Here is a 15,117-nt window from a genome sequence, read left to right on the forward strand (position 1 = left end):
CCTAGACTTCAAGTTCAAATAATTGATCAGTTATTGTCATGTGTAGGTGAGGAGAATATACTTATACTCAACAGTGTCATAAGCAAACACATTCTGAATAATGGCGAGGTGTAACCCAGTGGTAAAGCACTTGCTTGATGCGCCGTCGGTTTGGGATCGATTCCTGTCCGTGGGCCCATTAGGCTATTTTTCGCTCCAGCCAGTGCGCCATGACTGGTACATTAAAGGCTATCTTGTCTATGGGATGGTGCATATAAAAGATTCTGTGCTGCTAATCGAAAAGAGTAGCCCATGAAGGGGCAACAGCAGGTTTCCTCCTTCAATATCTGTTTGATTCTTAACGATATGTCCAACGCCATATAACCGTAAATAAAATGTGTTGAGTGCATCGTTAAATAAAACATTTCCTTCCTTCCAATAACTCTAGTGGTATGTGCTTTCCTGTCTGTGGAAAAGTGCACATAGAAGACCCCTTGCTGCATTAGGAAAAATGTATCAGGTTTCCTCTGATGACTATGTGTCAGAATTACCAAATGTTTGACATCCAACAGCCGATGATTAATTAATTAATGTGTTCTCTAGTGGTGTTGTTAAACAAAACAAACTTTAACTTTAACTCATTACGTGCCATAGCACGGATGATTCATTAGAGTAGTAGTGAAGGAGGAAGTTACAGGAAGTTGTAAGAGCTGTCTCAGCCCAGTTTTTGGCCAGCACTTGATAACTGTTGAGCACATTGGTGATATTTATAGACAATTGTGATGTTTTCAACAACTGCAGTGGTTACGCCATCAACATTACAGATAACAGGTGCCGAGTTCTTAACCATATTATGGCTCGAATGCAGGGTGAGTGTTAAAAGTTTGTTGTGTTTAACAATACCACTAGATCACACTCATTAATCATGGCTCCAGTTCAGAGTGAGTGTTAAGTTAGTTTTTATTAAAAAAGAAGGATATGTTTTATTTAATGACACACTCAACACATTTTATTTATAGTTATATGGCGTCAGACATATGGTTAAAGACCACACAGATATTTGAGAGAGGAAGGAAGGAAACGTTTTATTTAACAACATGCTCAACACATTTTATTTACAGTTATATGGCATCAGACATATGGTTAAGGACCACACAGATATTGAAAGAGGAAACCCGCTGTCGCCACTTCATGGGCTACTCTTTTCGATTAGCAGCAAGGGATCTTTTATATGCACCATTCCACAGACAGGTGTAGTACATACCATAGCCTTTGATATGCCAGTCGTGCTGCACTGGCTGGAAGAAGAAATAGCCCATTGGGTCCACTGACCACATTGATTAATCACAGCTGTTGGATGTCAGACATTTGTAATGACATAGAGGAAACCTGATATATTTTTCCATGAACAGCAAGGAATCTTTTACATGCTCTTTCCCAAAACATGACCACACATACCTTTAATTAATAAACCAATCATTAAGTACTGGTTGGAATGGGAAAAAAATCATGTGGGTCCATCAAGGTTGTTCAAACCTATGATTCAAGCACCTCAGGCAAGATAACTACATACATTGCCCAGTGGTAAAGTGTTTACCTGACGTGTGGTTTGTTTACAATTGATCCCCTGCCTTTAGGCTCATTTGGGCTATTTCTGGTTTCTGCATCACGACTGGTATATCAAAACCCGTGGTATGTGCTATTCTGTCTTTGGGATGGTGTATATGAAAGATCCCTTGCTACTAATGGAAAAATATACTGGGTTTCTTCTCTAAAACTATAATCATTATGTCAGAATTACCAAATGTTTGAACATTCAATGCTTGATGATTAGTAAATTAATGTGCTCTAGTGGCAAACTTTAAACTTTTTAACTTGTTTAATGAAGCAAGGTTAAACAACTGGCCAACTGGAACAACACAGGCTGATAAACTTTGGGGCATTAAAGAAGACTTGATATTTTGAAAGACTTGGTATTTTGAAACACAACTGGGCTCCAAATCTCTATGTAGCTTGAATGCAGAAGAAAAACCTCTAATAAGCAGCCACCTGTCTTAAAGACAAGTTTTTGACACATCTGTTGGTGGCTGTTTAATACAGGTTTGACTGTACTGTGCAAGATTCTTGCTGATTTGAACCTTGTACTGTGATGTGAGCGGTGAGGTGGGGCAGGACGTTGCCCAGTGGTAAAGTGCTTGCCTTTTGTTAAACAAAGCATGTCATTAAACAAAACAAATTTTAACTGTTTGGTGGCTGTTTAAGACAGGTTTGACTGTACTGTGCAAGATTCCTACTGATTTGAAGCTTGTACTGTGATGGGGGCGGGGGGCAGGACGTAGCCCAGTGGTAATTTAAAACACTTGCTTTTCGTTGAACAAAACTCGTTAAACAAAACAAATTTTAACTTTTTGGTGGCTGTTTAAGACAGGTTTGACTGTACTGTGCAAGATTCCTACTGATTTGAAGCTTGTACTGTGATGGGGGCGGGGGGCAGGACGTAGCCCAGTGGTAATTTAAAACACTTGCTTTTCGTTGAACAAAACTGTCGTTAAACAAAACAAATTTTAACTTTTTGGTGGCTGTTTAAGACAGGTTTGACTGTACTGTGCAAGATTCCTACTGATTTGAAGCTTGTACTGTGATGGGGGGGGGGGGGCAGGACGTAGCCCAGTGGTAATTTAAAACACTTGCTTTTCGCTGAACAAAACGTGTCGTTAAACAAAACAAATTTTAACTTTTTGGTGGCTGTTTAAGACAGGTTTGACTGTACTGTGCAAGATTCCTACTGATTTGAAGCTTGTACTGTGATGGGGGCGGGGGGCAGGACGTAGCCCAGTGGTAATTTAAAACACTTGCTTTTCGTTGAACAAAACTGTCGTTAAACAAAACAAATTTTAACTTTTTGGTGGCTGTTTAATACAGGTTTGACTGTACTGTGCAAGATTCCTACTGATTTGAAGCTTGTACTGTGATGGGGGCGGGGGGCAGGACGTAGCCCAGTGGTAATTTAAAACACTTGCTTTTCGTTGAACAAAACTGTCGTTAAACAAAACAAATTTTAACTTTTTGGTGGCTGTTTAAGACAGGTTTGACTGTACTGTGCAAGATTCCTACTGATTTGAAGCTTGTACTGTGATGGGGGGGGGGGGGCAGGACGTAGCCCAGTGGTAATTTAAAACACTTGCTTTTCGTTGAACAAAACTGTCGTTAAACAAAACAAATTTTAACTTTTTGGTGGCTGTTTAAGACAGGTTTGACTGTACTGTGCAAGATTCCTACTGATTTGAAGCTTGTACTGTGATGGGGGCGGGGGGCAGGACGTAGCCCAGTGGTAATTTAAAACACTTGCTTTTCGTTGAACAAAACTGTCGTTAAACAAAACAAATTTTAACTTTTTGGTGGCTGTTTAAGACAGGTTTGACTGTACTGTGCAAGATTCCTACTGATTTGAAGCTTGTACTGTGATGGGGGGGGGGGGCAGGACGTAGCCCAGTGGTAATTTAAAACACTTGCTTTTCGCTGAACAAAACTGTCGTTAAACAAAACAAATTTTAACTTTTTGGTGGCTGTTTAAGACAGGTTTGACTGTACTGTGCAAGATTCCTACTGATTTGAAGCTTGTACTGTGATGGGGGGGGGGGGCAGGACGTAGCCCAGTGGTAATTTAAAACACTTGCTTTTCGTTGAACAAAACTGTCGTTAAACAAAACAAATTTTAACTTTTTGGTGGCTGTTTAAGACAGGTTTGACTGTACTGTGCAAGATTCCTACTGATTTGAAGCTTGTACTGTGATGGGGGGGGGGGGCACAAAATTTAAAACACTTGCTGTCGTTAAACAAAACAAATTTTAACTTTTTGGTGGCTGTTTAAGACAGGTTTGACTGTACTGTGCAAGATTCCTACTGATTTGAAGCTTGTACTGTGATGGGGGGGGGGGGGCAGGACGTAGCCCAGTGGTAATTTAAAACACTTGCTTTTCGTTGAACAAAACTGTCGTTAAACAAAACAAATTTTAACTTTTTGGTGGCTGTTTAAGACAGGTTTGACTGTACTGTGCAAGATTCCTACTGATTTGAAGCTTGTACTGTGATGGGGGGGGGGGGGCAGGACGTAGCCCAGTGGTAATTTAAAACACTTGCTTTTCGTTGAACAAAACTGTCGTTAAACAAAACAAATTTTAACTTTTTGGTGGCTGTTTAAGACAGGTTTGACTGTACTGTGCAAGATTCCTACTGATTTGAAGCTTGTACTGTGATGGGGGGGGGGGCAGGACGTAGCCCAGTGGTAATTTAAAACACTTGCTTTTCGCTGAACAAAACGTGTCGTTAAACAAAACAAATTTTAACTTTTTGGTGGCTGTTTAAGACAGGTTTGACTGTACTATGCAAGATTCCTGTGTATATACTCCCACTGATTTGAAGCTGGTACTGTGGTATAAACCCAGTGTCTACCCGCTGGAAGCCAGATGTTGTGATTACTATGTCATCAATTGTGCCAGTTTAACTTTAATTTGCATGCATAAGTTTTCTTTATCTGTGTGCAATAAAAACGTACCTTGAGGTCATAGTCTGTCTTATGTCATTACGGTTTTCAGATAAGACTGTAAGTTAATTTTATGGATCTCGTATTAGCCTTTAGATAGACGTGTCTACCAGGGCGTGGTGGATATTACCGGTAGTGAACCAGAACCACACAGCCACATACATGTAGTGTCTGCATAAATAATAAACATAAAATTATGTATTCCGGAAAGGGCTATGCAAAAATTGATCGCATGGGGGAGGCAGGAGACAATTTTATTTGTACACCTACCATTCAGAAAATAACATTTTATTTCATAAAGAATAAAAAAAAGAGTGTATCAGACTCGCCAAGAATCTATATTATAATACCCAAGGCTTTTTTCATAATTTTTTATCATTTTCATTGCTTCTTCTCGTTTCAATTGTACTGCACACTGCCTACAGCCTTCTTTGTACTTTGCCACATTTTTTGGCAAGGATCTTTTAGTGCTTAGATCCAGTCCACTATAGTACACACATCGTGTTAAATATTGTGTACAAAGATGAATTCCATAAATACAACTGTAATGGAGGCTGTCATCTTTGTTCGTTAACACTGAAGTGGCTGTATCTAGCTACACAGCTGTCATATTTTGGGCGTCATCTTGTATTCTGTTTATACATGTAATTATTAAATTTATTGTCAATTCAAGATGGCTATCACATCTGAAGCCAGGTGTCAACAGTTTGTGTTGACATTCTGACACTGGATTCAAGATGGCTGACACTGAATATGATAGAAGTGAAAAGTTTCTGGGGGTTTTAATAGTACAAATATTTTTTAAAATTTCTGTTGCAGGACATCTGACATCCTGATAACATGACACTAGATTCAAGATGGCCACCACATTGAAGGTAACAGAAGTGAAAAGTTTTTTTGTTTTTTTTAATAACATAAATTTTTAATTGTTTAAGTTGTAGGTCATCTGACATCCTGACCTTTGCTTCAAAATGGCTGACACTCTGAAGGTGACAGAAGTGAAAAGTTTCTGGGTTTTTTTTTATAGTATAAATATTTAATTTTGTTAATGTTGCAGGTCATCTGACATCCTGACACTGGATTCAAGATGGCCGTCACGCTGAAGGTGACGGAACCGAAGAGTTTCCAGACTGTGTTCAGTCTGACTAAAGTTGCCGGTAACAACCACCGTAAAGAGGTGTACATTGTGGAGGATGAGGACTCCCACTGTGACAGCAGGAAGTCCTCGTCAGCAGAGGACTTCTCTCTCAAACAAGTCAGGGTGAGTTCAGTATGAAAAACATTATCCTCGTCAGCAGAGGACTTCTCTCTCAAACAAGTCGGGTGAGTTCAGTATGAAAAACATTATCCTCGTCAGCAGAGGACTTCTCTCTCAAACAAGTCAGGGTGAGTTCAGTATAAAAAACATTATCCTCTTCAGCAGAGGACTTCTCTCTCAAACAAGTCAGGGTGAGTTCAGTATGAAAAACATTATCCTCGTCAGCAGAGGACTTCTCTCTCAAACAAGTCAGGGTGAGTTCAGTATGAAAAACATTATCCTCGTCAGCAGAGGACTTCTCTCTCAAACAAGTCAGGGTGAGTTCAGTATAAAAAACATTATCCTCTTCAGCAGAGGACTTCTCTCTCAAACAAGTCAGGGTGAGTTCATCCATCCATCCATCCATCCATCCATCCATCCATCCATCCATCCATCCATCCATCCATCCATCCATCCATCCATCCATCCATCCATCCATCCATCAACCATCCATCCATACACCCATACACCCATACACCCACCCACCCAAAACCCATCCATCCATCCATCCATCCATCCATCCATCCATCCATCCATCCATCAATCCATCCATTCATCTATTCATCTCTCCATCATCCATCCATTTATCCATCCATCACTCGTTTCATCTCTCTATCTGTAGATCTTTATATCATAACATAAATTACATGCACAGTAAAATAAAACTTGTGTTAAGCAGCCACCAAAGGAAGTATCAAAAAGTGGCCTTTTAATACAGATGGCTGCTTAACGCAGGTGGCTGTAAGAGCAGGTTGAACTGTACCTCAGTGAAAGTATATTGCTGAGGCACAGTCTATTATTATTATTATTATTACTCCTGTTATTCCTCATTTTATTGTTGCTATCACAATTGGTCTTGAAGTACGAGACTGAATAATTACCAGGTCTGACATTGGCAGTGTCACCATTTATTGATTATAAGTTCTGGGTCAAAGGTCATGGGAGATGGCAGTAAGGTCACTTCTTAAGTGTCAGGCAAGACATTTTGCACTGTAGTAATGTACTTAATAGAGGTATTTCGCATTCCTATTGCGCATGCGCGCGAAGAGTAACGTCCCTTGACAAAATAGACTGAAACTAGTCTATTTACAAATTGGGGGGCGTGACAGACAGGTTGTTATGGGTGACTTGAGTAGCTTCGTAGGAGACTTTTAAACTTTGGCAACTAACATGTACATATTTCGAATTAGATGGTATAATGGCCGTAGAAAACGGTCCGCTGAAATTTACAGCGGAATGGTTCAAATTAAAGGGACATTCCTGAGTTTGCTGCATTGTAAGATGTTTTCGACTAATAAAATATTTCTACGATTAAATTTACATATTAAATATATTTTCTTGTTTAGAATACCAGTGTCTGTATATTCAATGTGTTTCTGATCGTCTTAATATTTGTAAGAAGCCCAGACTGGATTTTGTCTTCAATAACTTCGTACATAAGAAAAAAACAAATATTTTAGGAAATAAGATGAAATTTTAACATAGTACAAATATTAGAACGATCAGAAACACGTTTAATATACAGCCACTGATATTTATGCAGAAAAATATATTTGATATGTAATTACAATCGTTAAAAAGTCTCTGTTAGTCGATAACATCTTAAAAAGTGCAGCAAACTCGGGAATGTCCCTTTAAAAAAGCAGTGCAACAACTTGGACAAAGTCTCTGCGACTCGTACCCGAGGGTTTTGATAACACCAGATTAAAAGACTATCTCGTAAAAAGTATAAACAAAACAGTTGACAGATTCCATAGGTTATGGCATCGACAGGTTATGGCATCGATCGATATATATATTTGAGAGAGAGAGAGAGAGAGAGAGAGAGAGAGAGAGAGAGAGAGAGAGAGAGAGAGAGAGAGAGAGAGAGAGAGAGAGAGAGAGAGAGAGAGAGAGAGAGAGAGACCATACACACACACACACACACACACACACATATATATATATATATATATATATATATATATTATATATATATATATATATATATATACATATATATATATATACAGTCAAACCTGTCTTAAGCGGCCACACAAGGGAGTAGATAAACGTGGGCCGATTAAGACAGGTGGCCGCTGAGTACAGGTTGCCACATATATAGTCTTTAAAACATTTGTTGTTGTTTCTTGTTTTACCGTCTGTACTGCTAATTAACGGATTTGTGCTTCATAGTTGACTATAAATCAACTTTTGACATGTTGTCTCCTTCAGAAATAATGCAAATAGAATATATTAAATTAACCGTTCTCCACAATTTTGTTTTTCTTTTTCCATTTAATTATTTAATTCCGACTTCATGCGATGTATTGCTATAGTAAGTGAATCTACAAATGTCAAGCGTAGCCTGCCCAGAGGCAATTAGATGCATGTCAGATTCATACTTCCTTAATTGATACACAGTGGAGATGTCGGACTGAATGGGTACTAGTATTCCTGAAGGTGTGAAGATCAGTTATTTGCTGCACACCTTATCGCTATTGTTAAAAATATCCCTTTTATATCAGAGTAAAACTTTACTGTGGCCGCTTAATGCAGGTATTTTAGCGATTTGGGATCCGATTTAGGTGGCCGCTGGCCGCGTAGACAGGTGACCGCTTATTACAGGTGCATTTACATTATAAATGTTGGGAGGAAAAAAGTGGCCGCTTAAGGCAGGTGACCGCTGAGTACAGGTGGCCGCTAGGACAGGTTTTGACTATATATAATATATATATATATATATATATATATATATATCAGAAGGTGTTTTGTTGCATTTTTCTTAGTGTCTATCTAATTGGAAAAGTGTTAAAAAAAGGAATTTGATTTTATGCTGTTACAATGTATATCCATAAAGTGGGAATTTAAAAAAAGGGGGATTTGAGGGGAAGGGGGGGGGGTTTTGAAGGTAGGTGCCGTTCTGTTTACCCATACACACATTTTTATACAGTGTCAACATGAACGCATTGGGTATTATACCAAATATATTTATTTTCTTTACTGTTAATGTGTTTTCCACCATATCTAAGTATATAAAATACTAGACGGACCTGTGTAGGAACGTCCTGTACACAGCCGTCATCACTATATATATATACTCTTCAAAAAAAGAAACGCAAAAGGGTACAAATGGGTTATAACTCCGATTTTATGTTTCCTACCGGTTCATGCTTTGTGAATATAAGGTCATTGCATGTCCCAAACACATTCCCACGGTTACATTCGATAAAACGCAGCTACTGTACAATAAAGTTCCAAAATGTGAATATTCGCAAAAACGCAGCCACGTGCAAACCATGTCACCATTGCACGTGCGTTGTCTGCACGTGCAACATGAACACCGACAGTATAAAAGTGCAGGGTGTTCGCTTGCCTGGCCTCTGTATCTGGCCGACAGTTGACAATCCAGGACATGCCCACGTCTCAGTGAACCGCAGAGAAACAATGCCATCGGCCGACTAAACGCAGGCGAATCCAGAACGGCCGTTGCCAGGGCATTCCATGTGTCCCCAAGCACCATCTCCAGACTGTGAGACCGTTACCAGCAACATGGATCAACACGTGACCTCCCTAGATCCGGTCGACCACGGGTCATACCCCCCCTGGCAGGACCGCTACATCCGGGTACGCCACCTTCGGGAACGATTGACTACTGCCACCTCCACAGCCGCAGCAATACCAGGTTTGCGCAGGATATCCGACCAGACCGTGGAACTGCCTACGTGAGGTAGGAATTCGTGCCAGACGTCCAGTTCGAGGTGGGTCATCTTAACACCACAACACCGTCGACTCCGACTGCAGTGGTGCCAGATTCATCGACAATGGCGTCAACTGCGATGGAGACAGGTGTGGTTCAGTGACGAGTCCCGATTTCTGCTCCCGACGTCATGATGGAAAGATGTCGCGTGTATAGGCGTCGTGGTGAACGTTATGCGGCAAACTGCGTGCAGGAAGTGGACAGATTCGGCGGGGGTAGTGTCATGGTGTGGGCAGCCATCTCACACACTGGCAGAACTGACCTGGTCCACGTGCAGGGCAACCTGAATGCACAGGGCTACATTGACCAGATCCTCCGGCCACACATCGTTCCAGTTATGGCCAACGCCAACGCAGTGTTCCAACATGACAACGCCAGGCCTCACACAGCACGTCTCACAATGGCTTTCCTACAGAACAACAACATTAATTCCTTCCTTGGCCATCGATATCACCGGATTTGAACCCAATTGAGCATCTATGGGACGAGTTGGACCGACGCCTCCGACAGCGACAACCACCTGCCCCAGACCCTGCCCGAGCTGGCAGCAGCCTTGCAGGCCGAGTGGGCCACCATCCCCCGGGACGTCATCCGTACTCTGGTTGCTTCAATGGGCAGGCGGTGCCAGGCAGTTGTCAACACATGCGGAGGCCACACCCGGTATTGACTCCAGATGACCTTGACCTTGGTGGTGTGTCCTATCACTTACTCACAATGGACTAGAGTGAATTGTGAACAATTCTGCAACATTTGGTAATTATCGGACTCGCCATTCAATAATTAAATCAATTCTCCAAATGTTACGACAATGTGGTTTTGCGTTTCTTCTTTTGAAGAGTATATATTCATATATCATTATTATTATTATTATTATTTAAGGAGTGTCTGTTATTTCTTTTACGTTCATCGGGGTATGAACAAAATAAATCATCCGTAAATTGTGTGAATCGGCGAAGCCGTTCTCACATAAGTTTGCGGATGATTTTTTTGTTCATACCTAGATGAACGTAAAAGTAATAACAGACAATACTTATAATTAAATTTGAAACACACTGAGTAATAATAACATTAAAAGTTCATATATATATATATATATATATATATATATATATATATATATATATATATATATATATTCTGTCGAGTATTGTCCGAAATATACATATATTTTCTGTATATACAAAATATATATTTATTTATTTTATTTACTGTTTACTACCATATCTAAGTAGAGAATACTAGACCGCCCTGTATAGGAACGTTCTGTACATAGCTGTCCTGACTACATATATTTTTTATATATTTACACACGCCACGTTATATATTTTATTGAGTATAATTCGAAATATACATATATTTTCTTTATATACAAAATATATATTTATTTTCTTTACTGTTAATGTGTTTTCCACCATATCTAAGTATACTAGACCGCCCTGTGTAGGAACGTCCTGTACAGAACTGGTAAGGTTTTGGTCCCTTATGCGTTCACTGGCTTCCCTCCTACAAAATGTACCGAACAAACCCTCGTACTTAGAGTAATATTAAAATCGTTTTCTACGTGAAACGATTACCCACAAACGTTTCCGATATCCATTGGCTGGATATCGATGGAAGGATAACGAATTTCCCGGACATATGCGATTGGAACAGTTAATAATTGAACAATGGTCGTGGCCTTCCATTGCTTTTGCCCCCCAATTGGCAGATAGGTCTATTTTGGCGAGATCTCGCGAAATCTCGCGGTTTGCATCCTCGAGTAACTCCGCAACGGGCACATGCGCAGTGGAATGAGAAAGAGGTCTATTGTGTTTATAGCCATTCAGATTCTTAATGCCAAAGACATGAAAAATAATTATGATCTGAGACCATAGAAATAAAAGTTGTTTTCTATTCAACCAGTTCATAAAAATTTAAATAAACCTATCCAACCAGTTCATAAAAAAAAAGATAGAATTGAATTAGTTCTAAAATGAAAATTAGCCAAACTTTTTTTTTTCAAATATAATATCTTAATTATTTCTTCTTCCCTTTTTTTTTTAGCTTGAATGTAAAATATAATAGAAATATTGAGGTTTTATTATTTATTATGTCATAAAGTAGCTCAGCGATGGAGAATAAACTTGACATGTGATGGATGATGGGATTGATTATTTTAATGGACTTGTTTTGTTCACTTTCTAACGAGTGCCACATAACTGTTACTTCAAAGACCTTGGTATATCTATGTTAAAGGTAGTTTATCCTCAAAAGAAAGGTATTTTTTCCTAGAAAATTGACAATAATATGTGTTAACCTGCTGACCAGTAATACACTGAAACAGTATAAAATTGTAAAAATGTAATAGAAGCTTAACATATAAGACAATTACAAATCTGCTATTAGCATATTCAATACCCTATCTATGAACACGAGCGATTCCAAAAGAGGTTACGATAGGGTTGTGAGCCAATGTGAGGGTATACAGCCTTGATTCACTGTCAGGTGCTTTGTCTGAGGTGCCACTGAACAATATTACTTTCCTCATGTTTCAGTTGTATTTCCGTGACAGTGAGCTGGAGACACTGTACAGTAAGTACGTCATCCAGATGAAGAAACCTCTCGTGGTCGGCTACATCGTCACCCTCATCACCGTCTGCATCGTTGTTCTCATCATCGACGTTGCAGTGAAAAATGTGGTGAGTTCAGTTAATTACATTTGTTCGATCAGTCAGGTTTACTGAGCCCAGTATCTCAAACATATAGGTTCATATTTATTAAGGTTCAGTGTTTAATGGGTCATTTAATGTTCTAAATAGTATTTCATGCTAAGGTTGCATGTTTAATGGATCCTGTAGTGTTGTAAATAGTATTGTTATGCTATGACTCAATCATTTATGGGTCGTGCAGTGTTGGAAGTAGTATTAAGGTTGAATATGTTTAATGAACTTTGTAGTGTTGTAAATAGTATTTCATGCTAAGGTTGTCTGTTTAATGATCCTGTAGTGTTGTAAATAGTATTTCATGCTAAGGTTTTTCTGTTTATTGGGTCTTGCAGTATTGTAAATAGTATTTCATGCTAAGGTTGTCTGTTTAATGAATCCTTTAGTGTTGTAAATAGTATTTTATGCTATGGTTGAATCTTTACTGGGCCTTGCAGTGTTGTAAATAGTATTATACATGTTTAAGTTGAATTGTTAACTGACTAGACAGTGATGTACATGTATATAGTATTTTATACTGTGACTGAATCATTAGTCTTACAGTGTTGTAAGTAGAATTAAGGTTGAATACGTTTAATGGACTCTGTAGTGTTGTAAATAGTATTACATGTACATGCTTAGGTTGAATCTTTAATTGACTGTATGGTGTTGTGAATAGTATTTTATGCTATGACTGAATCATTAATAGGTCTTGTAGTGTTGTAAGTATTAAGGTTGGATATGTTTAATGGACTCTGCATAGGTAGCACTAAACCAAATAATTTCCGGCTGGGTCAAAGTTCGAGGTGCACCGCACTTTTGATAGAGAAGTTAACACCACAAGTCCTGTGATGGGTTATAAATGTGAGTGTATTGATTGTAAAAAAATTAAGTTTCATCTGGGCTAAAAATGTATGCAATTTTATTTCATCTAATACCACTGTTTCAAGTAGTGTGAAACTAGGGGTGTTGTAAAAATATCTGGTTACACCAAAAATGAGCCATGAAAGGTGCCATTTTCTTCAGTTAATACTTTGAGGTAGGGGTTGTAGTACTGATATTTATGGGTCATAGTTTGGTTGATATATTGCATATAGTGTTTTTAACATGGTCGCCTATAGGATTTTATTTGCTATAGTCATGCCTGCAGTGTTGTAAATAGTAGTTCACGTTAAGGTTGAATGTTTAATGGACTCTGCAGTGTGGTTAATATTATTTCATGCTAAAGTTCAGTGTTTTCTGAAAGCAGGAATATTTGGAATAGTAATATAGTGCTTGTCCACCTAACTGTCTAACCAGATTTCATTCTTAAATTTAAAATTATTTAATTATTTATACACATTTTACAGCCAATTATATGTATATTATATTAATATAATTATTATTATAAATGATTAATTTATGTTTAACAAATCTTTATTTTTTTTATTGCAGGTTGTCATAGACTGGCACCAGATTGCACAGTTAACCGTTCTTTGCTGCGGAACTGTTCTTGGGTTTCTTCTTCTCTTCTTGTTCGCATTTAAAGACATCTTTATTCACCGACCATCTGTGCTATCTATCGTCATGTGGATTATTTGTATTGTTCTCATCAACCTGTATTTCGGTTTCAGCAAATACCGGACTACTACCGATGACGTTGCTGTACTCTATTACATAACTCTGATATCATACATGGTGCTTCCGATTTCGCAGAAATGGTCCCTTTTGATCGGAGGATGTTCGCTGGTAGGACAGTTGCTTCTCTCGGGATTACTGGCCAACAGACTGGATGAAAATCTGGTTCCGCAGTCGTTTGCTAATGCTGTGATATTTCTTTGTGCCAATGGGGTGGGGTCGTTTCACAAGTTTTTGTCGGACTTTGCGCACCGCAGAGCGTTTCTTGATGCAAGGTATTCTGTCGAGTCGATGGTGAATCTGGAACGGGAAAAAACACAGCAGGTGAATGTTTTTGTGTTTTAAAGTGAAAATTTGAATTTAATTTTTTTTTTTAAACCAGAAATTATATTTCAGTATTAATACAGGTATGCTTATTTTGAGGCCAGTCAGTGATTGAAATACTGCAGGCCCGACTGGAGTTGCCGGTCAACAACACCACAGCACCACAGGCCAGGAGATTGCTTTGCCTGTCAGACCGGCAAATGTTTATATTCACACTTTATTAAAGGGACATTTCTGAGTTTGCTGCAATTTTTAAGATGTTATCGACTAACAGAGACTTTTTAACCACTGTAATTACATATCAAATATATTTTTCTGCATAAAATATTAGTGGCTGTATATTAAACGTGTTTCTGATCGTTCTAATATTTTTACTAGGTTAAATGTCATTTTATTTGCTAAAATATAAATTTTTCGTACATACGAAACTATCTGAAAACAGAATCCAGTTTGGGTGCCGTACAAATATTAAGATGACCAGGAAACACACTAAATGTGCTGACACTGATATTCTAAACAAGAAAATGTATTTAATATGCAAGTGTAATCGTAGAAATATTTTATTAGTCGAAAAAATCTTAAAATGCAGCAAACTCAGGAATGTCCCTTTAAGTCAATCACGATTTGGGCTGGAAGAATTTGTAGTTTGCTGTACCGAATGTCTGGCAGGTATTTTAGCCATTTGTTTTCAACATCACCTGTCCTCAAACAAGTGAACTCCCCCCTACGGCTAGTAGTCTGGTCCGAACATCCCAAAAGCCAATGGGATGCAGGGTTCGAAATTTGCCAAAAAATATGGTGGCCCAAAAAATAATAATGCATGTTGGCAAATTATGGTAAGCGAACTATGAACAAGATTTTAATGTGGAATACAAATATTAATAGTGACTCGTATGTTATAGCTCTAAAGAAGATAATATCATTTGGGTGCTATTAT

At 38.6% G+C, this 15,117-nt stretch overlaps 1 protein-coding gene across 1 annotated transcript in view; it reads left to right on the forward strand.

Annotated features, from left to right (window-relative positions):
* LOC121388686 (adenylate cyclase type 2-like) overlaps positions 1-15,117 on the forward strand; it is a 179,013-nt gene that overhangs the window by 110,042 nt on the left and 53,854 nt on the right. The window contains exons 4-6 of the mRNA XM_041520139.1: positions 5,580-5,783; positions 12,093-12,236; positions 13,674-14,180. Coding sequence (XP_041376073.1) covers positions 5,610-5,783; positions 12,093-12,236; positions 13,674-14,180 — 825 coding nt within the window. The 5' untranslated portion in view covers positions 5,580-5,609. The remainder of the gene's footprint in view (positions 1-5,579; positions 5,784-12,092; positions 12,237-13,673; positions 14,181-15,117) is intronic.

This window comes from Gigantopelta aegis, chromosome 14 (assembly GCF_016097555.1).
Source record: "Gigantopelta aegis isolate Gae_Host chromosome 14, Gae_host_genome, whole genome shotgun sequence".
Taxonomy (NCBI): Eukaryota; Metazoa; Mollusca; class Gastropoda; order Neomphalida; family Peltospiridae; genus Gigantopelta; species Gigantopelta aegis.